The 27,678-nt window shown below is 42.1% G+C and overlaps 1 protein-coding gene and 1 long non-coding RNA gene across 9 annotated transcripts; both read left to right on the plus strand.

Annotated features, from left to right (window-relative positions):
- Window positions 1-7,846: 7,846 nt before the first annotated feature.
- LOC115184916 (uncharacterized) lies at window positions 7,847-13,065 on the plus strand. Of its 7 annotated transcripts, XM_029745481.1 has the most exons (14): window positions 7,847-8,208; window positions 8,446-8,523; window positions 8,666-8,734; window positions 8,847-8,933; window positions 9,217-9,321; window positions 9,571-9,669; window positions 9,794-9,841; window positions 9,957-10,037; window positions 10,136-10,378; window positions 10,707-10,753; window positions 11,553-11,799; window positions 12,236-12,334; window positions 12,462-12,755; window positions 12,875-13,065. In XM_029745481.1, exons 3-14 carry the CDS (start codon window positions 8,699-8,701, stop codon window positions 13,007-13,009), a joined length of 1,521 nt encoding a protein of 506 aa, XP_029601341.1. In that variant the 5' UTR covers window positions 7,847-8,208; window positions 8,446-8,523; window positions 8,666-8,698; the 3' UTR covers window positions 13,010-13,065. The 7 variants fall into 7 exon arrangements, with proteins under 7 accessions (XP_029601341.1, XP_029601345.1, XP_029601342.1 ...); XM_029745485.1 differs by having other exon boundaries at window positions 7,847-8,734; window positions 12,462-12,545; window positions 12,651-12,755; XM_029745482.1 differs by having other exon boundaries at window positions 7,847-8,734; window positions 11,553-11,622; window positions 11,710-11,799.
- Window positions 13,066-20,380: 7,315 nt separating this feature from the next.
- LOC115184918 (uncharacterized) lies at window positions 20,381-26,219 on the plus strand. Of its 2 annotated transcripts, XR_003874691.1 has the most exons (4): window positions 20,381-22,853; window positions 24,262-24,522; window positions 25,419-25,538; window positions 25,736-26,219. It is a non-coding gene; the product is annotated as an uncharacterized LOC115184918 (long non-coding RNA). The 2 variants fall into 2 exon arrangements; XR_003874690.1 differs by having other exon boundaries at window positions 24,262-25,538.
- The last annotated feature ends 1,459 nt before the right edge of the window (window positions 26,220-27,678 follow it).

Raw genomic sequence — 27,678 nt, forward strand, 5'->3', positions numbered from 1 at the left:
CATTATCTCTGAAAGCTCTTTCACGTTGCTGCTACAAATATTTCAAATGTCTGAAGTAAAATATAAAGTTATTTTCTTGGAAATATAAAAACAACCACATTAGCGAATTCAAGGTGCTATTAGAAGCAACATTGAGTCACATTAAATCTCTCACTGTCACAGGCGTCGAAAGGATTAGACCAAGGCGCAGCGTGTACAGTGCTCATTCTTGATTTATTTTCTGAGAACACTTTAAACAAAATAACCAACGACCAACAGTTCGGTCAGGTAATACAACTAAATGGAAAATAACCACCCACGAAACCCAAAGGAAAACAGGCTGCCTAAGTATGGCTTCCAATCAGAGACAACGAAAGACACCTGCCTCTGATTGGAAACCATACTCGGCCACACATGGAAAATGAAACATAGAAACCGAAAACTAGAACAAATTCCCCTAGAAACAAACCAACCCCAAAACACACAAAACAACCCCCCTGCCACGCCCTGACCATAACACTATGGCAAAATTACCCTTTTCTGTCACGTCCTGACCAGTAAAGGGGTCTATTTGTTATTGTAGTTTGGTCAGGACGTGGCAGAGGGTATTTGTTTTCATGGTTTTGTGTATGTGTTTAGAGGGATATTTTATGTAGAGTGTTTCTGGGGTTTATTGGTGTAAGTGTCGATGTAGAGGGGGTAGTTGATTTAGGTGGTTCGGGGTGTGTGTGTATTGTAGAGGGGTATTTGATTTATGTGTTCCGGGGTGTTGGGTATGTTCTTGTGTTTGTATTTCTAAGGGGCAGTTCCAGTTTTGTATTTCTGTGTTGGCCTGGTATGACTCTCAATCAGGAACAGCCGTACATCGTTGTTGCTGATTGAGAGTCATACTTAGGGAGCCTGTTTTCACCTGTCACTTTGTGGGAGGTTATGTTCTTGTTTAGCTGTTTGTCTGACAAGACTGTCAAGTTCGTTTTGTTTTGTATATGTGTTTTCCTTCTTCACCAAATAAAAAGATGTGTACATTTTCCCGCTGCGTCTTGGTCTCTACCCTACGACACCCGTGACATTTTCACTGGTCAGGACGTGACACTCACGTAGTCTCCTTGTGTACGATCAGAACATGTTCAAATCAATTTAAACTTAATGTGCAGTCAAAAGTGGAATGAGCAATGCACAAGAGGAACACAATTATTTTCTCCTCTTCGTTATCAAATTATGCTATTTTCTGTCCTGTAGTCCCTTGGGAGAATATTTACATGCAGCCGAAGAGCCATGAAGGGAATTAAGCATTTAACTCCTTCACGGGGGATTAGTTTAATTAAGATTTTGAAGTGAGGGTGAAATAGAGAAAACAATAATGTGGAGTTCTATAGAGTTATGGAGGAGCTCTGCAAACCAACATTCAATGGAGGTCCTGAAGAAAGCATCCTTTCTTGCTAATGTGGTCCGTGACATGGTCACATTAGCCATCACTTGTTTTGCAACTTATGGCTTCTCTCATATACAGTTGAAGTCGGAAGTTTACATACACCTTAGCCAAATACATTTAAACTCAGTTTTCCACAATTCCTGACATTTAATCCTAGTAAACATTCCCTGTCTTAGGTCAGGTAGGATCACCACTTTATTTAAAGAATGTGAAATGTCAGAATAATAGTAGAGAGAATGATTTTTCAGCTTTTATTTCTTTCATCACATTCCCAGTGGGACAGAAGTTTACATACACTCAATTAGTATTTGGTAGCATTGCCTTTAAATTGTTTAACTTGGGTCAAACTTTTCGGGTAGCCTTTCACAAGCTTCCCACAATAAGTTGGGTGAATTTTGGCCCATTCCTCCTGACAGAGCTGGTGTAACTGAGTCAGGTTTGTAGGCCTCCTTGCTCGCATAGGCTTTTTTCAGTTCTGCCCACAAATGTTCTGTAGGATTGAGGTCAGGGCTTTGTGAAGGCCACTCCACTAGCTTGACTTTGTTGTCTTTAAGCCATTTTGCCACATCTTTGGAACTATGCTTGGGGTCATTGTCCATTTGGAAGACCCATTTGTGACCAAGCTTTAACTTCCTGACTGATGTCTTGAGATGTTGCTTCAATATATCCACATCATTTTCCTATCTCATGATGGCATCTATTCTGTGAAGTGCACCAGTCCCTCCTGCAGCAAAGCACCCCCACAACATGATGCTGCCACCCCCGTGTTTCACGGTTGGGATGGTATTCTTTGGCTTTGAAGCCTCCCCTTTTTCCCTCCAAACATAACGATGGTCATTATGGCCAAACAGTTATATTTTTGCTTCATCAGACCATAGGTCATTACTCCAAAAAGTACGATCTTTGTCCCCATGTGCAGTTGCAAACCGTAGTCTGGCTTTTTTATGGCGGTTTTGGAGCAGTGGCTTCTTCCTTGCTGAGCGGCCTTTCCGGTTATATAGGACTCCTTTTACTGTGGATATAGATACTTTTGTACCTGTTTCCAGCATCTTCACAAGGTCGGCGTTTGCTGTTGTTCTGGGATTGATTTGCACATTTCGCACCAAAGTACATTCATCTCTAGGAGACAGAGTGTGTCTCCTTCCTGAGTGGTACGATGGCTGCGTGATCCCATGGTGTTTATACTTGCGTACTATTGTTTGTACAGATGAACGTTGTACCTTCAGGTGTTTGGAAATTGCTCCCAAGGATGAAACAGACTTGTGGAGGTCTACAATAGTTTTTCTGAGGTCTTGGCTGATTTCTTTAGATTTTCCCATAATGTCAAGCAAAGAGGCACTGAGTTCGAAGGTAGGCCTTGAAATACATCCACAGGTACACCTCCAATTGACTCAAATGATGTCAATTAGCCTATCAGAAGCTTCTAAAGCCATGACATCATTTTCTGGAATTTTCCAAGCCGTTTAAAGTCACAGTCAACTTAGTGTATGTAAACTTCTGACCCACTGGAATTGTGATACAGTGAATTATAAGTGAAATAATCTGTCTGTAAACAATTGTTGGAAAAATGACTTGTGTCATGCACAAAGTAGATGTCCTAACCGACTTGCCAAAACTATAGTTTGTTAACAAGAAATTTGTGGAGTGGTAAAAAAACGAGTTTTAATGACTCCAACCTAAGTTTATGTAAACGTCCGACTTCAACTGTACATACGTATACATACACACAAACGCATATATATATATATATATTTCATATATATTTTCCTTTATTACTTTCTAACCCTACCACCCCTCCCCTAATTGGAGTAAACTAGTGAACAACAACGCTTAGGCCTCTACTTCCAGGTTATACATACTATATACTACTTTACAATAGTTATATTTTGTTTGATTTTAGTCCTGTCCTTCCTCTACTCTCAACCTCTCATCTATTTCTGATGTCCATCCAGTTTGATTTCTATTTGCCATATATTTTTTACTGTGCTGTTTCACAGATGGACCATTTTAGGAGATAAGGTCAGAACCAGAAAAAGCTTTGCTATTGACTACAAAGAATCTATTTGCTATTTTTGAGTGTGTTAAGATGGCACGATGGGGTTGGGGGGGATATCAGTGCAAGAGTATGTGTAAACAACATCTTATAAACAAGTTTGTAGTATTTCAGCAGTAGCACTTAGTGGATGTTGTGCAATGGGAGAAGAATGAGGCAATAATTGGCCATGAACCATAACACTTTCTACAGGAGAAATAGAATCACAAAGCAGGTAAACTCTAATAGTGTTCCCTACCCCTTTGCAAGCTATATGTTAGATGTACACCATTTGAAAGTGAAAATCTGCGATTACAGGACTTACGGGCCAAAATATAGTGTATATGTATCAATCTTGATGGCTTATTATGAGTCATCTGTTTTGTTCAACTTCAGATCACAACGTTTTATGCATAGAAAGAAACAGGAAGCGTCAGAAAGACAGCAACCTCAGGCATTCCACGGAAAATGTCCCCAGGAAAGGAGACGAGCATGCATCACCTGCTTGCATTGTGAGACTAGATATGCAGACATTGTTCTTGACATTAATGAACTTGTCAATCCAGTTACAGTATATGTCATTAATGTAACAGGTTATCCTATTAGTAGCCATAGCTGTGAAAAATAAATCAATGCTGTCCTCTAGTGGTCGAGAAGGCTTATTGCACCTGGAGGAGGGTTACTTACTGTCTCTTGTAGTTGACCAGAAATTCATGTTGCTTCTTTCAAATCTGATGAATTTACAATCAGTACTATTACCTAGACAACTGTATTAATATTATTGAAGGCTACAATAAAAGTCCTAAAATAATCTACTTCTTGTGTGGTAGGACCCCTACTCATCGTGTACCAGGTAGGACAGAATTATTCTTCCAACATCCATTAGATATGACGATCATTTAATCCCTCTAGTTTGAATCAGAGTAGAGGCTTGTATCAAAACTCAGATGACCAATGATGATTTGAACCACATATTTATTCAAAATCTGCATAGGGGAGAGTGGGGTAATTTTAGCCAAAGGGTTAAGTTGAGCCACACTAGTTTCGAGGAAACCATACACAAAATGAATCATTAGACAAATATTTAGGAAGCGGTCATCATTTCATGGAGTCTATGAAGAAAGAAACCACATGGAAAAAGAGATAAGCAAGTAAGGTCCAAGAAACAGACAACAGTAAGGCTCTCCAGAGGGTAGTGAGGTCTGCGCAACGCATCACCGGGGGGCAAACTACCTGCCCTCCAGGACACCTACACCACCCGCTGTCACAGGAAGGCCAAAAAGATCATCAAGGACATCAACCACCCGAGCCACTGCCTGTTCAGCCCGTTATCATCCAGAAGGCGAGGTCAGTACAGGTGCATCAAAGCTGGGACCGACAGACTGAAAAACAGCTTCTATCTCAAAGCCATCAGACTGTTAAGTAGGTCAGAGACTGTATGTGGGAAATCACACTGGAAACTCTCTTGCGTATCCCTTCAAGTTTGCATGTCTAATGGTTACGCTTCTGGGTTAGCACATAATGTCCATTTTCCACCCCCATCAGTAACTGCCAGTTTTGCATGGCAAAGGTTACAGATACCGCATCAACTTATTTGCTCCTCTTCTGATTTGAATAGACCCTGATAAAATAAGTCATGTGGATCTCAGGTGTGAGGCTTTGTCTAGTTCAGACACATCCCCAAAGCCAACACCTCATTTGGCCGCCTTTCCTTCCAGTTCTCTGCTGCCAGTGACTGGAACGAATTGCAAAAATTCCTGAAGCTGTAGACTTTTATTTCCCTCACCAACTTTAAACATCAGCTCTCTGAGCAGCTAACCGATCGCTGCGGCTGTACATAGTCCATCTGTAAATAGTCCACCCAATCTACCTACCTCATCCCCATACTGTTTTTATTTGCTCTTTTGCACACCAGTATCTCTACTTGCACATTATCATCTGCTCATTTACCACTCCAGTGTTAATCTGCTAAATTGTAATTCTTTGCTACTATGGCCTATTTATTGCCTACCACCTCATGCCTTTTGCACACACTGTATATAGACTTTTTTACTTTTTTACTGTGTCATTGACTTGTTAGTGTGTTATTGGCTTGTTTATTATTTATTCCATGTGTATCTCTGTGTTGTTGTCTGTGTCACACTGCTTTGCTTTATCTTGGCCAGGTCACAGTTGTAAATGAGAACTTGTTCTCAACTAGCCTACCTGGTTAAATGAAGGTGAAATAAAGAAAAATAATAAACACCACACAGTATAAAAGCAGCTCTGTAAGACTAGTCTTTTACCTTATGATTAACATTTTGATCACTTATTTGCCAATTGTAACACTGTGGCTATAAATCGGCACAGATAAAATGTTGAAGTGCATTTGCACAGCTCTCTCGTTATTCCTTGAAAGACAAGAAACCTGACCTACATCACAAGTCTGACTGTTTTGTTTCAAAATGTGTGGCACCTTTTTATGGAAGAGTCTTACTTCCTGTGTGAAACAGCCATAAGAAGGAGACATTAAAATGAAATAGAAGAAGTTGGCTACCAGTGCTCTGTATGCAGTAACTGTCTTTCCATGGTTGAAAATGGCTTGGCCTCAATCAATCAGATGACACACTCCTTCAAACAGTGAAGGTCAAATTTCCTGGTGGGTCAATGTAAGCTAAAGCTAACAGAGCTAATAGTTAGCTGTCCGAGAAGCTCAAACACGAAGGCTGACAATTTCAATTTGCAACATGACCTTCTGTGTTGGAATCTTTCCTGAGAAACTTGTTTCCAAGTGTTCGAAGAAGAAATCAAATCTTACACAAAATATATTGGACAATTAAATGTGAAGTAGTGCCAAAAACAACAAGCAGTCAATTATTCTTGGACTGTGCTAGACATGGACATGGGAGATGTTTGGCTGCTTTGATTGGCTGATGCCTAATGATTTTCAACATCAAGTGACTGGATTAGGCATAGGGTTAGCCAATAGCACATGGGTAGACCATACTTCAGGTCTCAAGAAGGCAGTAGCAATGCTAACTTATTATTTCACTATGCATACTGTATCTATTACCTTGAGTGAGATCATGCCTATGGAGACCCAGTTGCATTGTCAATGTTTGGATAAACTTCAAATGTGTAAACTTGGCTTTTACACAATGACTCAGCCTCTAAATGTAGTTTTTTGCACCTCATTTTTTCATGGACAGTTCCACAAGTCCATATTATCGGCTCATCCCCTTTGAACTATCTCTTCTTCATATTCAGACTTACAAAGGCTGATTACCTGTGATATCTGCCACAATCCCCCACCCCACTACACAGGATGTTTTGATACAGATTTAGGATCTTAATTTTCATTTTAATGATGTTTTAGTCCCATGCGTGGAGGTTGAACGCTTTGACACATTGAATGTGAAAGTGAGAGTGGTTCAGTGAGTGGACTCGGCCTAGAAAGAATGTTCCTTTTCAGAACCATGGAGAGCGCATTATGCATTGTGGCGCAGCACCTTTTTCTACTCCTAGTTAGAGCCATATGTATTTGCTAAACTGCTCTACTTCACTGCTCTCTAAACCATGGTTCATAGTTCACAATTTTATAAACTCCCAAATCGTCCCCAACATGCAATTTAACACTGTTGAGTGTTTTTTAATCAGATTGGTTAACATGTTCATCCCATTGTGACATTGCCAACCACGACGATGGGAATCATTTGACGTATTAATGGTTCCCTATAAAACCCTGTAATTCTAAGAAAGTGTCATATGGTCTTGAACTCGGTCAAAACACTGCAGTATGAAGGGTGATAATGAGTAGGTCCTACGTTCAGTAGTTTTTTGAAAGCGACCACGCTGAGATTGCTCCGTAAGCGACCGCTTCTGTGTGCAGCTGGTCTGGTGATCGCAACGGGTTCCGCAGTCTACTTTTATAACACATATTACGGCGTCGGTGAGGATGAACCGGCCACCGTGGAGACCGTGGACCGTGTTGTCACGGTTGAGGAGGGTACATTTACAGATTTTACAATGTCTAAATAACAATACTGACTGTATAAACGTGTAGAACAAAAGGAGGAAGGGAAGCGCTGCTAAGGTACACAATAGTAGGTTTTGGTAGACAGAAGGTGCTCTTTGGTAAAAGGGGTAAATTGGTCATCAAAAAGAAAGGAGGACCAAGGCACTCTTCATATAATTAATTAAAATGCCTTTATTTGTATGGAAAGTTCAATGGAAAGTTTTTAAACATGGTTTCCATTGAACATGCCATACAAATGATGGCATTTTAATGAATGATATGAAGAGTTCCGTGGTCTTCCTTACTTTTTGACATACTGTATATAGTCCAGACTGAAACTATATTCAGGCGTCGTCTAAAATGGCACCCTATTCCCTATTTTTCTTTTTACCAGGGCCCATAGTTATATGGTCAAATGGCTCTGGTTAATAGTAGTGCACTAAATAGGGAATAGGGTGCCATTTAGGGCTCATTTGTTGACATGATGATGGCTAATAATTCCACTATTAACAACAACAAACCAACATGCTCCTCTGAAACCAAACCTTTTCTTGAGGTTTAATTGAACATATTGGTACATTATGCAGACACGTAAATACAATGTGATATCATACAATATAAACACAATTCAATTATAAGATCAGCCTAACTACATGGACAGATGTTTGGTGTCTTGTAGTATTTGTTCAACTTAGAGAAAATAATTCTTTATTGTTTATTCATAAAGATCATGATCCCACCCTGGACCAGGAGGACCCAGTCCTTGTTCAGGTAAGAATACTGTAGGCCTATCAATAGTCTGGGTACCGGTCGGTTTCTGCTCTCTTGCCAATTCCATCGTGGCAAAATGGTATTTGCATGACAATCCCATAAGGAGTTGTCAGAGAGCTGAAACCGCCTGGCACCCAGGCTATAACAATACTGCTTCATTATCAGGACTGGTTCAATAACAATCAATTCAAACTGTAATTTTACTGACTCGAGAATGGATCCTGATTTATTCCTTAGTTTGTGGATGAGGAGGTTGGGCAGCGTCCCTGTCTGGCTTTAGTCCCTTGGTCTGGACCTCTGTGGGTTCCCAGCTCTGTAAGTCCAACAGTACTGATACTCTCTTGTCTTCTCTCTGGTCTTATGACTGATTTATGTAGCTTAAACACAAACATGACGTTTTCTGAAGAACAATATGGAAATACATTTCTGTAAACATATTCCATATGTTTTACAACAGCAGCTGACTTATAACCTTACCCTTGCTGGGAGGATGTTAGTGAGAGAGCTGGCAGTGTTAAACACACAGGTAACCATGCAGATTATTGGACAAAGCACATTTTATCTAACAGGAAGGATTACCTTCAGTATCCACTATAGTAGTGAAATACTTTGCTGTCTGTTCCCTCATTTTCTCCCAGATGTTCATGATGGATCAGCCTGTTCTCATCTGTTTCACTCTTGTTGGGAGGATGGTGTGGGAGGAACTGTCTTCTCAAACTGAACAGGTATCCATTCATATGCAGATACTTCAGATGTTTCCTTAACCTTTGAACACAGACCTGTGTAGTTCAACTGCCAATTCTTTTAGAATCTATAATGCAGTGGCCTCCTCTTGTGATCCTCCCTATACCAGTCTGTCACTCCTATAGGCTACCAGTCTGTCATTCTTGTTCCTTAGTATGTGGATGAGGAGGTTGGGCAGTGGCCCTGTCTGGCTTTAATCCCTTGGTCTGTTTATTATTAATCACAGAGAAAGCTCTACAATTAAGGGATGTCTTTGTTTTGCAGCCAAATAGTGAAGACTCTGGTTTTCCCTATGAGAAGATGCAGCTGGTTGGGAACTGGGGTTCATTTCATTTCCATACCTGGATAATCCGTTATGGACGAGTGCAGGTACTTCAGACATATTCTTAACATTTGTGAACACACCTGTGTGTTTTAACTCCCATTTGTCTCTGGGTTTTCTTTTGTATATCTGGTCCTAATTGAAACCTAGGGTAAAGTTGTTGTACGAACATCATGTTGGCTCTATATCACTGCCAGTGGTGATAGTCCAAACTGAAATCGCCTGCCAAATGATATAGAAATCTACAGCTAAAATATACAGAGAGGTGTGCAGACTGAAGCTGTTTTTCTTTATAGCAAAATGAAGAGGACATGCATCACCTGTGCATTGTGAGGGGAGTGGAGAAACAGCTGTGGTGGAGCAGAGTCATTCAGGAAAAAATCCTGGACCCATGGGTGAGAGATTCTCAACTGATCTTTCATCTCAAATGCACCTGATTTGTGTCAAATGATGCACAAAATATAGGGCTACTTATATTTCCTGAATGAAATGTAATTTTTCCCTGTGTCTCTTTGAAAGGGTATTGTCCAGGTGGTCCTCACCAACATGGAGGTGACTGGTATTAAGGTACAGTCTAACACTTTCATAACAAAAAATGGAAAGTGGCAAATGTCCATTTACCTATTTAAATAAATGTTGACAAAATGAGATGATACATTTGAATTTCTATCCTATCTTTTAGTTCCTTGGTAGAAGGATCCATGAACTCAGGTCTTGCCTCGTCAAGACGAGGTCAGAGTTCACCTATTATGAGGACGCCCAGGTATGCCTCGTTGTTTCTCTGCGGTAGGATTTATTTCAGTGTTTGGTTGAGGGGTTTTCAACATTGTGGTTGGGCTGACGGTGTTGTTTGTTAAAAAGCAGGTGGATATCTCCACCACAGTGGAGGGGTTCCAGGAGAGGGGGGATGACATGATGGCGTATCAGTTCTCTACCTCTGACATTTTCACCATCCCTCATGAGCCGTCCTCTGGCTCCTCTCACCAGTTCCCCCAGGATTCTCCACCTCCCCCTCCGCCTCCCCCGTTCCCTTCCGATTCCCCTCCACCTTACCACTTCACCCAGGACCAGGCCCAGGACCAGACCCCTGACAGCACTCCTCAGGTAAAACTCTTTCTACAGTCAATAACCCTTTTTCTTTGTTTTCCTGACATTTGTACTTGTGTGTACAGGTGTGTGTCTAAGTGTCATTGTGTTCCAAACACAGTGTTTTGGTATCAACAGGTTTGTATTGTCTGTATAGGGTCCAGTTTTTAGGTCAAGATGAAAGTATTGTTATGATGTCACTGAATGTTTTGTCCGCTTCAGTTGAAGGTGAAATGCAGTTTAGTATTTATTTTATTTACTTATCTACGTAAGTTAGTTAAGAACAAATTCTTAACTGACTTACCTTGGGAGCCCAGAGTTGATGTTAATGTGATGTCTGTTTTAGGAGTTTGTGGAGGAGCAACATAATGCTGCAGATGTGCCCCAGCTGTGGTGAGTTTGCTGTCATGTGTTCATCTATAGTAAAAACATTTGCTTTGAAATAATCTGCCCCTATATTGTAGTTATACAGATGTAGGACCTTAATAACCTTTTACTGCAGTGGGCTAAATCAGGGTCACACACAGTGTTTCTTAGTAGTCTTAAACAAATCTACTTTGAAACAAAAGTCTACACCTCACACACATGGATATGGTCTTAAAAAAGAAAACACCTTTAGCATTTCAGATATAGAGTTGAAACACTTTATATACACTACCGGTCAAAAGTTTTCGAACACCTACTCATTCAAGGGTTTTTCTTTGTTTTTACTATTTTCTACGTTGTAGAATAATAGTGAAGACATCAAAACTATGAAAGAACACATATGGAATCATGTAGTAACCAAAGAAGTGTTAAACAAATCAAAATATATTTTAGGTTTAAGATTCTTCAAATAGCCCCCCTTTGCCTTGATAACAGCTTTCCACACTCTTGGCATAGGAAATATTAGTTATTATGTGTATTATAATTTACATTTTTGTAGGGGTTGATAGATTTTCCGTTAGGGCAAGTCAAGTCTGAAATTTCCAAGTGGAAATTACAAACTTTAAAAGCCTTTTTAAAACTAAAATACACTACAAGTTTTTCAGCAACAAACAAATGATCAAATTATAATCCTAGATTGGTATGGTTTTCTGGATCTTGCAGTTGTAACATAGTCTAACATAAAAGGATTTCTTAATCTCATGGCATTAATGTATGCTTTAGCTTCTTATGTTGCACATTTGTTACTAAACATTTCTATTTACAGGAGTTACTTTGGAAACCAAGGGACAACCAACTTCTCTCTGAGGCTGGCCGGTATCCGACGTGCTATGGAGGTGAGAAAGTGTGAATTTACCACCATTTGTTTTTCATTTGATGTACATTTGTGTACTATTTCTAAATGTACTGTCTTGTTCTCACAGGCTCTGACATCCTCAGACAGTAACTCCCTTAATTACCTCACCCACGCTGGGAGGATGGTGTTGAGTGGACTGTCCGAGCTCAACCAGCAGGTAACCATTCACATAATTGTACAGCATTCATCAGACCAGATATATAGTTCCCACTGGGCACAGACGTCATTTCAGCGTGTAGTTTTTAGTTACATTTGGTTGAGTTCAATGTGAAATCAATAAAACAAATGTACCATGTCATTGGACTTAGGTTAAAAGTTGGGTGAAAAAAATACGTTGATGACTTTTTTCAATTCCAATCAGTTTTCCATGTTGATTCAACATCATCACATTACATTTTTGTTGTTGATATGACAAGGAAACAACGTTGATTCAACCAGTCTTTGCCCAGTGGCTTACATTTAGGCAATAGTGATTTGTAAGGTTTAGTTGAAAAGTTCCAATGTCTTACAAGCCAAACAATCAGAATTACAGAGCTGAATCTTTGAGTTTATGATCCAAGTTCTAAGGAATTTTATGATTGTTTTGTTTTGAGGATGTGAGGCAGTTTCAGCAGGCCTATGACATCCTGGTGAACTTCATTAATGAGCCAGCAAACAGGGAGCGACTAGAGCTGGAGATGGCTCTTGTAGGAGTAGGTTTACATACAAGCTTGAGCGTTAGCTGCAGGCACCGTCTGCTCATCCAACATCTACTCAATGAGACTTTCTAAAGTGCTTGTCAATGAAAATGATGTAATTATCTTATTTGTTCGACTTCAGATCAACCACATCAACTTCACGGATGTATTTTATGAATTTGTTCTACTAAGCCTTCTGGAAGGAAAAACATCTATTCCAACATCTGTAAGTGGCCCTAATAATGTAAACATCCTGTTGTTTATCTACCATATCCACACTAGCCATACCAGGTCTGTAGACACCCACTTATGTCCCCTGTTCCTTCTCCAGAGGCCTGGTACCTTCTTTTATCTGCTCGTGGAAGTGATCATGAAGATTCACCCTCCTGGAGAAGCCTGGACAGAGTCTGCTGGGAACTTCTACCTCCTCATTAAGGTGCATTTCTCTCTCTCCCTCTCTCTCTCTTTATCCTGAACTGTGTGTGATGGTTTGTTCATCCTTGTCTTTGTACTTGGTCATTAAATAATAGTTGATGATGTGTCTGTTGTCGTCAGGATCAGATGAAGGCGTGGTTGGACTCCATCTTCAACCTCGATGAGTCCATCTATGAAAGCCCACAGAGGCTCTCGTGGCAGGTGATGGTGAATCTAGAAATGCAGGTTGACTTCCTCCTGTCCAGCCTGGATTAAGGGTCCCAAACTGAGCTGAGGATCCCAAACATAAAATAAAGTATTTTGCATTTAAACATTACCTGTCAATCTGAAACTAATTTTACATCATGTCAAAACAAATCAAATGTTATTGGTCACAAACACATGGTTAGCAGATGTTAATGCGAGTGTAGTGAAATGCGTGTGCTTCTAGTTCCGACCGTGCAGGAAAATCTAACAATTTCAAAACAACTACCTTATACACACACAAGTGTAGTTTGGAGGGTACTATGCTGTTAAATGCTGAGCTGTAATCCATGAACAGCATTCTTACAAAGGTATTCCTCTTGTGTGATTGCAATTGCGTCGTCTGTGGACCTATTGGGGCGGTTAACAAATTGGAGTGGGTCTAGGGTGTCAGGTAAGGTAGAGGTGATATGATCCTTGACTAGTCTCTCGAAGCACTTCATGATGACGGAAGTGAGTTCTACAGGGGGATAGTCATTTAGCTCAGTTACATTAGCTTTCTTGAGAACAGGAAAAACGGTGGCCTTCTTGAAGCATGTGGGAACAGCCGACTGGAATACGGATTGATTTAATATGTCCGTAAACTCACCAGCCAGCTGGTCTGCGCATGCTCTTAGGACGCGGCTAGGGATGCCGTCTGGGCCAGCAGCCTTGCGAGGGTTAACACGTTTAAATGGGTTACTCACGTTGACTCCGGTGAAGGAGAGCCCGCAGGTTTTGGTAGCGGGCCGTGTCAATGGCACTGTGTTGTCCTTAAAGTGAGCAAAGAAGTTGTTTAGTTTATCTTGGAGCAAGACGTCGGTGTCTGTTTTATTTTTGTAATCCGTGATTGACTGTAGACCCTGCCGCATATGTCTCATGTCTGAGCCGTTGAATTGCGACTCTACTTTGTCTCTATACTGATGCTTAGCTTGTTTGATTGCCTTGCGGAGGGAATAGCTACACACTTTGTATTCGGTCTGTCACGTCCTCACCATAGTAAGATGTGATTTTCTATGGTAGAGTAGGTCAAGGCGTGACAGGTGTTGTGTTTTTCTATGTTTTCTATTTCTATGTTTAAGTTCTAGTTTTTCTATTTCTATGTTTCTTTTGGGTTGATCTCCAGTTGGAGGCAGCTGGTCCTTGTTACCTCTGATTGGAGATCATATTTAAGTAGGGGTTTATCGTCCTGGGTTTCGTGGGTGATTATCTATTGAGTAGTGTTTGTTTCTCTCTGCGTCACGGTTTGTTGTTTTGTAAATTCAGTTATTTATGTTTTGCAAAGTTTCACGGATTTAATAAAATGTGGAACTACAACCACGCTGCACTTTGGTCCGATCCCTTCGACAGCCGCGACACGGTCATGTTTCCGGTCGCCTTGCCATGATTAAAAGCAGTGGTTCGCGCTTTCAGTTTTGCGTGAATGTTGCCATCAATCCACTGTTTCTGGTTGGGGAAGGTTTTAATAGTCATCGTGGGTACTTCGCCGATGTGCTTGCTAATAAACTCGCTCACCAAATCAGCGTATACATCAATGTTGTTGTCTGAGGCTATCCGGAACATATATAAGCGTGGAATCAGATTGATCGGACTAGCGCTGAACAGACGTGAGCACGGGCGTTTCCTGTTTTAGTTTCTGTCTATAGGCTGGGAGGAACAAAATGGAGTCGTGGTCAGATTTGCCGAAAGGAGGGCGAGGGAGGGCTTTGTCTGCATTGCGAAAGTTAGAGTAGCAATGATCCAGAATCCTGCCAGCACAGGTTGCGCATTCGATATGCTGATAAAACTTTGGGAGCCTTGTTTTCAGATTAGCTTTGTTAAAATCCCCAGCTACAATAAATGCAGCCTCAGGATATGTGGTTTCCAGTTTACGTAGAGTCCAATGAAGTTCTTTCAGGGCTGTCGAGGTGTCTGCTTGGGGGGGATATACACGGCTGTGATTTATAATCAAAGAGAATTCTCTTGGTAGATAATGTGGTTGGCATTTGATTGTAAGGAATTCTAGGTCAGGTGAACAAAAGGACTTGAGTTCCTGTATGTTGTTATGATCACACCATGACTCATTAATCATAAGGCATACACCCCCGCCCTTCTTCTTACCAGAGAGACGTTTGTTTCTGTCGGCGCGATGCGTGAAGAAACCGGGTGGCTGTACCAACTCTGATAACGTATCCCGAGAGAGCCATGCTTTCGTGAAACAGAGAATGTAACAATCTCTGATGTCTCTCTGGAAGGCAACCCTTGCTCGAATTTTGTCTACCTTGTTGTCAAGAGACTGGACATTGGCGAGTAGTACACTCGGGAGCGGTGAGCGATGTGCCCATCTACAGAGCCTGTCCAGAATACCGCTCCGTCTGCCCTTTCTGCGGTGCCGTTTTGGGTCGCCTACTGGGATCCGATCCATTGTCCTGGGTGGTGGTCCAAACAGTGGACCACCACTGTTTGGACCACTGCGACACAGCCCGGGATAGAGCCCAGATCTGAATCAAATCTAATCAAAGTTTATTTGTCACGTGCGCGGAATACAATATGTGTAGACCTTACAGTGAAATGCTTACTTACAGGCTCTAACCAATAGTGAAAAAAAGGTATTAGGGGAACAATAGGTAGGTAAAGAAATAAAACAACAGTAAAATGACAGGCTATACAGTAGCGAGGCTATAAAAGTAGCGAGGCTACATAAAGACACCGTTTAGTCAGGCTGATTGAGGTGGTATGTACATGTAGATATGGTTAAAGTGACTATGCATATATGATGAACAGAGAGTAGCAGTAGCATAAAAGAGGGGTTGACGGGTGGTGGGTGGGACACAATGCAGATAGCCCATTTAGCCAATGTGCAGGAGCACTGGTTGGTCGGCCCAATTGAGGTAGTATGTACATGAATGTATAGTTAAAGTGACTATGCATATATGCTAAACAGAGAGTAGCAGCAGCGTAAAAAGAGGGGCACACAATGCAAATTGTCCGGGTAGCCATTTCATTAGCTGTTCAGGAGTCTTATGGCTTGGGGGTAAAAACTGTTGAGAAGCCTTTTTGTCCGGTACCGCTTGCCATGCGGTAGTAGAGAGAACAGTCTATGACTGGGGTGGCTGGGGTCTTTGACAATTTTTTGGGCCTTCCTCTGACACCGCCTGGTGTAGAGGTCCTGGATGGCAGGCAGCTAAGCCCCAGTGATGTACTGGGCCGTACGCACTACCCTCTGTAGTGCCTTGCGGTCAGAGGCCGAGCAATTGCTGTACCAGGCAGTGATGCAACCGGTCAGGATGCTCTCGATGTTGCAGCTGTAGAACCTTTTGAGGATCTCAGGACCCATGCCAAATCTTTTTAGTTTCCTGAGGGGGAATAGGCTTTGTCGTGCCCTCTTCACGACTGTCTTGATGTGTTTCGAACATTCTAGTTTGTTGTTGATGTGGACACCACAATCATCTCCTTAGTTTTGGTTACGTTGAGGGATAGGTTGTTATTCTGGCACCACCCGGCCAGGTCTCTGACTTCCTCCCTATAGGCGGTCTCGTTAATGCTGGTGATCAGGCCTACCACTGTTGTCGTCTGCAAACTTAAGATGGTGTTGGAGTCGTGCCTGGCCATGCAGTCGTGGGTGAACATGGAGTACAGGAGGGGACTGAGCACGCACCCTTGGGGGGCTCCAGTGTTGAGGATCAATGTGGCAGATGTGTTGCTACCTACCCTCACCACCTGGGGGCGGCCCGTCAGGAAGTCCAGGATCCAGTTGCAGAGGGAGGTGTTTAGTCCCAGGATCCTTAGCTTAGTGATGAGCTTTGAGGGTACTATGGTGTTGAACGCTCAGCTGTAGTCAATGAATAGCATTCTCACATAAGTGTTCCTTTTGTCCAGGTGGGAAAGGTAGTGTGGAGTGCAATAGAGATTGCATCATCTGTGGATCTGTTTGGGTGGTATGCAAATTGGAGTGGGTCTAGGGTTTATGGGATAATGGTGTTGATGTGAGCCATTACCAACCTTTCACAGCACTTCATGGCTACGGACGTGAGTGCTACGGGTCTGTAGTCATTTAGGCAGGTTGCCTTTGTGTTCTTAGGTACAGGGACTATGGTGGTCTGCTTGAAACATGTTGGTATTACAGACTCGATCACAGACATGTTGAAAATGTCAGTGAAGACACCTGCCATCGTCTGGCCCCGCAGCCTTGTGCATGTTGACCTGTTTAAAGGTCTTACTCACATCGGCTACGGAGAGTGTGATCACACAGTCGTGCTCTCTCATGATGCTCTCATGCATGCCTCAGTGTTGCTTGCCTCGAAACGAGCTTAGAAGTGATTTAGCTCGTCTGGTAGGCTCATGTCACTGGGCAGCTCGCGGCTGTGCTTCCCTTTGTGGTCTGTAATAGTTTGCAAGCCCTGCCACATAAGACGAGCGTCGGAGCCGGTGTATTATGATTCAATCTTAGCCCTGTATTGACGCTTTGCCTGTTTCATGGTTCATCGCGGGGCAAAATGTGACGCCTCTAGCAGTGATCAGCGCCTGACAGGTTTAGCACCTCATTTTAAAGCTTCTAGAGACCCCAACTGATGTATAGAACAATCTTAAAGTGATCTATTTTGGTTTAGAGACAAGCATAAACCTCTAACACAATACATTCATTTGACTTGGTGAAAATCTGTTTTTTGGACCTTACTTGTTTATCACTTTTTCCATGTGGTTTCTTTCCTCATAGACTCCATGAAATGATGAGCGCTTCATTTTGTGTATGGTTTCCTCGAAACGAGGGTGGTTCAAGTCACCCCTTTTGCTCAAATTACCCCACTCTCCCCTATGCAGATTTTGAATAAATATGGGGTTCAAATCATCATTGGTCATCTGAGTTTTGATACAAGCCTCTGCTCTGATTCAAACAAGAGGGATTAAATGATCATCATATCTAATGGATGTTGGAAGAATAATTCTGTCCTACCTGGTACACGATGAGTAGGGGTCCCACCACACAAGAAGTAGATTATTTTAGGACTTTTATTGTAGCCTTCAATAATATTAATACAGTTGTCTAGGTAATAGTACTGATTGTAAATTCATCAGATTTCAAAGAAGCAACATGAATTTCTGGTCAACTACAAGAGCCAGTAAGTAACCCTCCTCCAGGTAAAATAAGCCCTCTAGCCCATTAAAAAAAGTCGGACGTTTACATACACTTAGGTTGGAGTCATTAAAACTCGTTTTTTTACCACTCCACAAATGATTTGTTAACAAACTATAGTTTTGGCAAGTCGGTTAGGACATCTACTTTGTGCATGACACAAGTAATTTTTCCAACAATTGTTTACAGACAGATTATTTCACTTATAATTCACTGTATCACAATTCCAGTGGGTCAGAAGTTTACATACACTAAGTTGACTGACTTTAAACAGCTTGGAAAATTCCAGAAAATTATGTCATGGCTTTAGAAGCTTCTGATAGGCTAATTGACATCATTTGAGTCATTTGGAGGTGTACCTGTGGATGTATTTCAAGGCCTACCTTCAAACTCAGTGCCTCTTTGCTTGACATTATGGGAAAATCTAAAGAAATCAGCCAAGACCTCAGAAAAACTATTGTAGACCTCCTGTCACGGCTGTCGCCAGGATCGGACCAAAGTGCAGCGTGGTTGTAGTTCCACATTTCATTAAATCCGTGAAACTTTTGCAATACACAAAATAACTGAATTTACAAAAAACATACCGTGATGCAGAGAGAAACAGACACTACTCAAAAGATAATAACCCACAAAAACCCAGGAAGAAAACCCCTACTTAAAAATGATCTCCAATCAGAGGTAACGAAGACCAGCTGCCTCCAATTGGAGACCAACCCAAAAAATCCCAACATAGAAATAGAAAAACTATAACGAAAACATAGAAATAGAAAAACATCAAACACCCCCTGTCACACCCTGACCTACTCTACTATAGAAAATTACATCTTACTAGGGTCAGGACGTGACAGTACCCCCCCCCCCCCCCCAAAAGGTGCAGACTCCGAATGCAACATAACACAACAGAAACCACAAAACAAAAGGGAGGGTAGGGAGGGTGATAATTGTCTATGGTGGCTCAAATGATGTCCACATAACCTTAACCTCCAGCAGAGGAGGCGGCTTCGGTTCGGGGCGGAATCCCCGCTCCACCCGCTGATCCCTCCGCTTTAGTACCACCGGACCGTGGATCGTCGTTGGAGGAACCGTACTGTAGATCATCGCTGGAGGCTCTGGGCTGCAGGCCGCCGCTGGAGGCTCTGGACTGTAGGCCGTCTCAGGAGGTTCCGGGACTGTAGGCCGTCTCAGGAGGTTCCGGACTGTAGGCCGTCTCAGGAGGTTCCGGACTATAGGCCGTCTTAGGAGGTTCCGGACTGTAGGCCGTCACTGCAGATTCCGGACTGTAGGCTGTCACTGCAGGCTCCGTGCCATGGATCATCACAACAGGTTCCGTGCCATGGATCATCACTGGAGGCTTTGTGCCATGGATCATCTCTACAGGCTCCGGGCCATGGATCATCCCTACAGGCTTCTTGCCATGAATCATCCCTACAGGCTTCTTGCCATGGATCATCACTACAGGCTTCTTGCCATGGATCATCACTACAGGCTTCTTGCCATGGATCATCCCTACAGGCTTTGGACCATAGATCATCACTGGAGGCTTCATTCGTGGAGCTGGAATAGGTCTCACCGGACTAGGGAACGTCGCTGGGAGTTCTGGACTAGGGAACGTCGCTGTAGGTTTCCTTCGCAGAGCTGGAATAGGTCTCACCGGACTAGGGAACATCGCTGGGAGTTCTGGACTAGGGAACGTCGCTGGAGGCTCCGGACTGGAGAGCGTCGCCGGAGGCCAGGTGCGCAGAGCAGGCACAGGGTATACTGGGTCGTGGAGGCGCACTAGAGATCTGGAGCTTATGGCTGGCACAACCCGTCCTGGCTGTAAAACCTCTGTAGCTGGACAAGCGCGAGGCGTTGTGACAGGTTGCACAGGTTTGTGTTGGCGAACTGGGGTTACCGTGCGTAGAGCTGGCGCAGGATAACCTGGGCTGAGAAGACGCACCGGAGACCAGGAACGCTGAGCAGGCATACTCCTTCCTGGTTGAATGCCAACTCTAGCACGGCACCTGTGAGGAGCTTGCACCGAGCGCACCGGGCTGTAGCTGCGTACTGGCGACACAGTGCGTATCTCAGCATAACACGGTGCTTGCTCGGACACTCGCCCCCCACAGTAAGCCCGGGGAGTTGGCACAGGTCTCCAACCTGACTCTGCCAATCTCCCCGTATGCCACCCCGCTGCCTCCCGCACTTGCCTCGCCGTTGGTATCGTGCCTCCTCTCGTCGCCGCTCTGCTCTCGCTGCCTCCACCTGTTCCCATGGAAGGCGATCCCATCCAGCCTGGATCACCTCCCATGTCCAGGATCCCTTGCCGTCCAGAACTTCCTCCCAGGTCCCAGTGCACTAATTAGGGAACGTAGTGCCATTTGGTCAAGATACCTAGCAACCCCAGAGGAGATGTTATACTTTTTACAATGTAGCCCACATGCTATGGAATCCCCCTATTAATAACAACAAACAAACATGTCCCTTGTGTGTTCCTATCTCTGTAAATCTATCCATTCTCATACTCTGGTCTTTAGAGGATATTAAACATTAACATCAAGTCACTAGTTTTCTATAAAACAATATAATAAAAAAATGCCTTTGAACATATTCCCTCTTCCTCATAGCCTGTCATCTCCAAGCCCAAATCAGTCTACTATCTCACCTGTGCTGGGAGGATTCTGGTGAGAGAGCTGACAGTGTTAAACACGCAGGTGACCATTCCCATTATTAACCAAAGCTCATCTGATCTTATTGGGAGAATTTCCTTATTTTGATGGCTGTACCCTATTACCCCTTTGACCTCACTGAATCTGGGAAACTAGTGCTTAACCAACGGTCAGCACCTGCAGATAGCCAATCACATTATTAGAGGGTCATAGATTATTAGTACTGTAACTAGCGGTACCTTGCCGTTATGGGCAGCAAATCGTTCAAAAATAATCATTTCATTCAACGCAATTCCCCTTCCTACAAATCAAAAATGTGTTAATCTGTTCATCTTTTTGGTCTCTATATAAAGCAATATTCTCAACTCTGGAGCATTTAAAAATCAAATCTGTGGAATCATGGCACTTGCTTTCTATTTAAAATATAATATTTCGATTTTGTGATTGGCCTACCCTGAACCCATGTTGTCCACATATAGGCCTATTTAAAAATGGCATAGGCATAGCCGCAGGAAGGCCTGGAGAAGATGTTTAGAGTTGGGGATGCTGGGAGGGACTTCATAAAATATGTATGTAGCCTAACTACAGACAGATTAGTCTTCTCATTTCAGGGGTAGTCATTTATTTTCCAAATTGTTTTTCCCATGATTGTATTTTGAAATATTGCAAAAGGCCAGGCTATTTTAGCTGCTGTTTTACTGACAGCCGCTACCCAACAGTCTGCTGTTTGATATTTGCTGCGCATGCTGCCCATTTTGCGGCGGGCTTACCGACTGTATACAATTCTGATTACGTTTACACACAATCCACAGCATTTTTTTTTACAGATGGTATTGATCCTCTGAGGCTAAATTATGCTCTCTGGTATGGTATTTAGGGTTAGTTTAAGACTTGGGGGAAACAGGGCAGCGGGTCATGAGATAATGCAGTTAAAGATTTTACGCACCTGCCCATAGTTCATAGGCCATAAGTGCAGCAGCGCAGTTGATTGGATACCTTGGATACTGGCAAATCCTGCATGTTGCATGCATTTGTATTACTTTTGTGATGCATAATTGCCATGGTAATTTGGAATGTCTAGTCGATGAGCATTATGGGTAATGTAGTCATTCTGATAAAAAAATAGGCCTACAACTGCTTACACCATTTACACTATGACAGCTGAATCTCCTGTCGTAACCGTGCCATTCCAAACGCATAAAACGGGAAAATAAACATAAATACAAAACACAGAGGAATATAAAATTGCCAGTGGTATGTAAGAGGACAACACACTTCTGAGCCTAAAATGAAGAAAATCAGCACAAAATTTGAGAGATCGTCCCCCAGCTGAGAGTTGTAGTATAGATAGTACAGATTAACATGTCCCCTGTCTCTGATAAGAATAAGACATCAATATCAATAGCCTGGGTGTCAGGCTGTTTCTGCTCTCTTGCCAATTCCCTCGTTGCAAAATGGTATTGGCTTAACAATCCCATAAGGAGTTGTCAGAGAACTGAAACAGACTGGCACCCAGGCAATAACAATACTGCTTCATTAGCAATATTGGTTCAATAACAATCTGACATTCAAACTGACCTCTGTATTTCAAATGCCAATTGTCTTAGAATCTATCACTGCAGTGGCCTCCTCTTGTGATCCTCTCAATACTAGTCTGTCACTTCTATACCAGTGTATCATTCAAACTGACTCTTAAATTGATCCTGTCTTGTTCCTTAGTATGTGGATGAGGAGGTTGGGCAGTGGCCCTGTCTGGCTTTAATCCCTTGGTCTGGACCCTTGTGTGTTCCTTTCTCTGTAAGTCTATCAATTCTGATAGACACTGTTTTTTTCTGGAGTTAAAATTATTTTCCTCTCAAGTAGTGAAATGAAATCATTTTAGAGTAATTATTACCAGCGGCCGCTAGAGTGGGAGCAAAAATGCAGATGAAATTCTATTGGCGTAAAACAGCATGACCACGCCCACTAATGCTGGTTACATTTAGATTTTGCCGCCATTGGCTATTTGCAAGTGTCTCGTGAATGGAAGGAGTGGACAGATCGAGAGTGTGGATCCGTCCAACATCACAAGTCATTCACAGAATTTCTTCATTTCTAAATTTAATTAGAATTCAAGGTAAGTTCATTGTTATTGGTGATCTTTGTATGCAAATTAAAACTGTTGAGAAATATTACAACTAGCTAGCATTGTAGTGTAGCCTTACTGTTACTGCACGATTTGCATAGTCAGATGCTAATGTGAGCATCTAGCTAGAGCTAATTAGCTAGCTACAGTAACATTAAGTTATACCACTTTTGGTGTTTTATGGACAGTATGTACGCTCAGAGGATCAGTGCATCACCTCTTTTACATTTTCAACAGAGCGGTATTAACTATTAACTCAGTAGCTAGCGGACTTTACTGACTACTGCCAGCAGGTTAGTCAGTGCGACATGTTTTACTCTGAAAAGCTGTTAGCAGACAGCGGCAGTTGGTTTGTGCTACGTGTGTTTCACCTAAGTTTAGAGCTATTAGACAATTTTTAGCTGCTGTTTGGTCGGTAAAGCAGTTAGTACAGTATTTAGCGGCAGGCAGGTCGATGCAACACGTGTTTTACTCTAAACAGAGCACTGCTCTTGTCACGACTTCCACAGAAGGTGGCTCCTCTCCCTGTTCGGGCGGTGCTCGGTGGTCGTCGTTGCCGGCCTACTAGCTGCCACCGATCCCATTTTCCTTTTCGTTTGTGTCTCTGTTTTTTTCACACCTGTGTTCAGTTTAGTTGATTTCGGTGGGTTTATATACACCCCGCTGCAGGCTAGGCTTTGTGCGGGGTTATTTGTGTATTTGCTTGTAAGGGGTGCGTGCCTGCACCACGGGGTCGAGGTTTCTCCTCCGTGTGTGCGGTTTTTCCCTGTGGATGGTGACTACGTTTGTGCGGTTTTTCCCATGTTTATTGTGCCTTAGGGACCTCCTGATTTAAAAGTTGTGTGCCACTGGAACTTCTCTGCTCTCCTGCTCCTGATTCCTACACACCCCCCTCCTACTAGGAGGCCTTGTTACAGCTCGCTTGTAATTTGTGCATATTTGTGTTAATGCGATTTACATTTAACTTTCTCTTGTCATCAAGGATGCAGGCTGTACACTTGAAGTACAGGGATTGTCAGAAGTACATTTGTTATGAGGGGCAATTGACCTTCAATTCCTTTTTGGATTCCCCTAAAGTGTGCACTCCCCCTCATGTATTTTAAAGGAATTGACGGATGTGAGGAATATGGTGGGGAACTCCTTCCAGCCATGCTTGCACCAATCCAAAACTTTGAAATGCATGAGGGGAGTGAATGAGTGCACACTTCAGGAAAAGGAAAGAACAGGAATGCAGCCAGAGTAGAATTCATCCCACCCCTCTGTTCTTATTTATATGTATTACATATTTGACGTTTCATGATGATAGTTTGTGTCTTTATGATGTTGTGAAGTTTAACATGCCAAAGAAATTTCCCAAGCTTGGGATAATAAACATCTAATCTCCCTCTTCCCCCTTCAGTGAAGACGTCCCCATCTAAAAAGAGCCACGCAGGGACCCAGGGGTGCCTACAGAGGGCCATACAGCCGGGTCCACAAACTCTCTGTTCTCCCAGCCCAGCAACAGCAGCCTAAGTGTTCCACACAGCACAGAGACCGAGAGAGGAGGGAGAGGGAGGAAGAGCCCAATGGTCGGCCAAAAGTCAAAAGATTTGTCCCCAACACAAACCGTCTATAAATTATAGAATCCAGACAAAATTAGGCAAATTAGACATTACCAGAGGTATATAGATAATCTTTGACATAACAAACTAACGATACATTACCAACTGACAAACAAGCAAGGAAAGTAACACCTTCCAGAATTAATTACATTTAGGCTAGTTCATAATTATGATGACAAGCCTGTTGCTAGCACTAGTGCTAAGGCTTAGGTAAATTGCTATAGAATGAATTGAAGCCTATATGTTCAAAATCAAATAACTTTATTTTCAGTTTAATGAGTAATATAAGGGGTTCAGCCAGATAATGAGAATCAGCCATATATTGCTGGTGTCATGTAAATGGATCATAATGCAGAAACCACAATATCAGCACACGATGTCTCTGATGGGGAACTCATTTCATTAATGATTTAAAGATGAAACTATGATGGCTGAAGAATTTAGCTGAGAACATGATGTCTCATTTAATGTATTATTTTTTTTAATTTGCTGCAGTGAATCTAAAGAATATTAGTAATTACATTGCCTATTAGCCTATGGTAATTTGGTATGTTATAGTTACTTCAGTACACAGCATGGTCAATATGATGGAGGGAAATTATTTGGAAGTTGTGATCCAACCTGGAAGAAGTTGTCTGTTGGCAGTGAGCAATTTAAACACAAGCATCGTTTGTAAGGATGTTGGATTTTTTTACTATTGTGATTGCCCATTTCAGTGTCTATATTGATGCTAGTGTGTTTAAAATGTAGGCAAAATATGAAAAATACCTGATTTTGCAGTTTTCATTCAAACACTTTTTTTAAGTGGGGGATGGTCATTGAAATATCCCTCTAGACAAGTTGTGGTTATACAATACACAGGGAACCTATAATAGCCTCACTTCCATTTGATTTGAGAGAGGGGAGCAGTCTGGTGGGCAGGAGTTCGGAGTTAAAATGTGTATGTGTTTCACAGCTGACCCAAAGGCCCTTGAAGTCCTAAAGCTGAGAGCTGAGCTACAGGCAGAAAAATACCAAAACAAAGTGCTGCTGGACACCATGACCACCTTGAAAAGCAAGCTGGCATCCCTAAGAGGTGTATCATCTTTGAATTAACTAACATTTAAATAACAGTTGAGAATTAGTCTGTCCTAAGATTAACAGGTGGACTGGATTGTTATGAGTGTCATGATTTCAAACGCTACGTTACTCTTTTTACATAGTCATTGTGCCTGTTTGGAGATGGGGTTAGGGTTAAATAGTTCACAAATGTTATTGTTACCCTGTGTGTAGGGTCTGACCAGCAGTAGGCTACGTGCTGGAATCAGGCGGGGACTCCAGCAGCGAGGGGGAATCAACCAGGGGACTCGTCCTCATTATCTTCCTCTGTCTCTGAGGAGGAACATTTCCCAAAGAAGAAGTGAAGAGCCTGAGGGTGGGTGAAGAAACAACATTTTTACACAAACTACCCAATTGTACTACCTTACAAATTGGAAATTATTATTTTTTGTTTTGTTCTGATTTCTATTGCAGTGAAAACAGTGAATGGTGTTGTGCAGAGGTACAACCATAGCCGCAGGAAGTATAAATTAAAATACGTTTGGCAAAATTATATAGTTACTCCCATCTTGCATTGCCGGGAAACCCGCGATTTAGGCAGCTTGTTGCATTGCCCCCATAGAAATAGAATCCATAGAAGGGTGTTGTAAACTTATGGGTACACTCAAAATGGCTGCATGTCCAGACTTTGTATTTGTATTTATTATGGATCCCCATTAGCTTCTGCATAGGCAGTTTTAAAAACATTACAATACATGCAGGGGTGAAAATCTGATATCAACTTTGGAGGGGACAATTACATGAGATTTTCTCAAGAGCAATTCCTGAGGGGGACACCAAAAGTAGTGCTGTAACACAGCCTACGTTGTATATTTAGGAACCATAATTACTACAACTGGATAATTGATGGGTACAGTAGTTAACTGAAGGGTTGTCTCAACTTGTTCAAATGTTTAAATCATAATACTTCTAGTACTAGTAGTTATAGCAGTTTTCCTTATCAGTCCAGTATGTATGCAGGTGTTTGTATTTACAACCAGAAATACCAAGAAAGGCCACTAGGTGGCAATGGTACTGTATGGGTGCAGTTTTCGTAAATACAATGAACATGGTGTGATCTCATCTAAAATAATCTCCATTGAGAACCATCGAAGTTGGTCTCCGTATTGAAATGACCTTTTTATTTGACTTTTTCTGATACATTTATATAGTCATTAAATATGTGCCACTGGCCTGAGTCTACTACAATAGCTTTACAAGAACAAAAAGCTCAAAATAAGTACAGTTCTAAAAGCTACTTCAATGAATAATCCAAATAAATCAACCAAAATATCCTTCAAAAATACTCATTTATTGTTCAGTGTCTCAACTCTTCAAACAGCAGCTGTGGACAAGTATGCCATAACAAAATGAATAATTGGTAAGTGTACTGTCAAGTATTAAAAACTACTAAACAAAATAACAAATATCATACTATACGCCAGGGGTTCTCAAACAGGGGTCCGTGGCCTTGGTGTAATTGCAGTGGGGCCGTGTAATGAATGTATTCAGTACCAAAAGCTACTTCAATGAATAACCCAAATAAATCAACCAAAATATCCTTCAAAAATACTTATTTATTGTTCAGTCAGTGTCTCAACTCTTCAAACAGCAGCAATGGACAAGTATGTCACACAAAGTATGCCATTTTAAATAAAATAACAAAATGAATAATTAGTAAGTGTACTAAAAACTACTAAACAAAAGAACAAATATCATACTATACACCAGGGGTTCTCAAACAGGGGTCCGTGGCCCTGGTGTAATTGCAATGGGTCCGTGTAATGAATGTATTCGGTACCACAAGGATTCCAGTAACTTTACATATAATATAGAGGGGGTGGAGGTCCCTGAGGACAGCTCAAAACCTTGCCTGCCTTGCCTCAAAATATGCAGGGGTTCCTGTACCCAAAAAAGGTTGAGAACACTGCTATACACACTACTGAACAAAAGAACCAAACATATGTTTGCAGGTTTCATTTTTGCTGGCAGATATTTTCCCTGTAGACTGTCCAGCCTGTCTTTATGTACATTACAGACAACTACGCCGTTCAGTCTCTCTTGGCCCATGCTGGTCCGTAGCCAAGTCTTTAACCTACGGAGTGCACTGAAACTCCTCAGCCTCACATGAAGACATT

The sequence above is a fragment of the Salmo trutta genome, unplaced genomic scaffold, assembly GCF_901001165.1.
Source record: "Salmo trutta unplaced genomic scaffold, fSalTru1.1, whole genome shotgun sequence".
In the NCBI taxonomy this organism is placed as follows: domain Eukaryota; kingdom Metazoa; phylum Chordata; class Actinopteri; order Salmoniformes; family Salmonidae; genus Salmo; species Salmo trutta.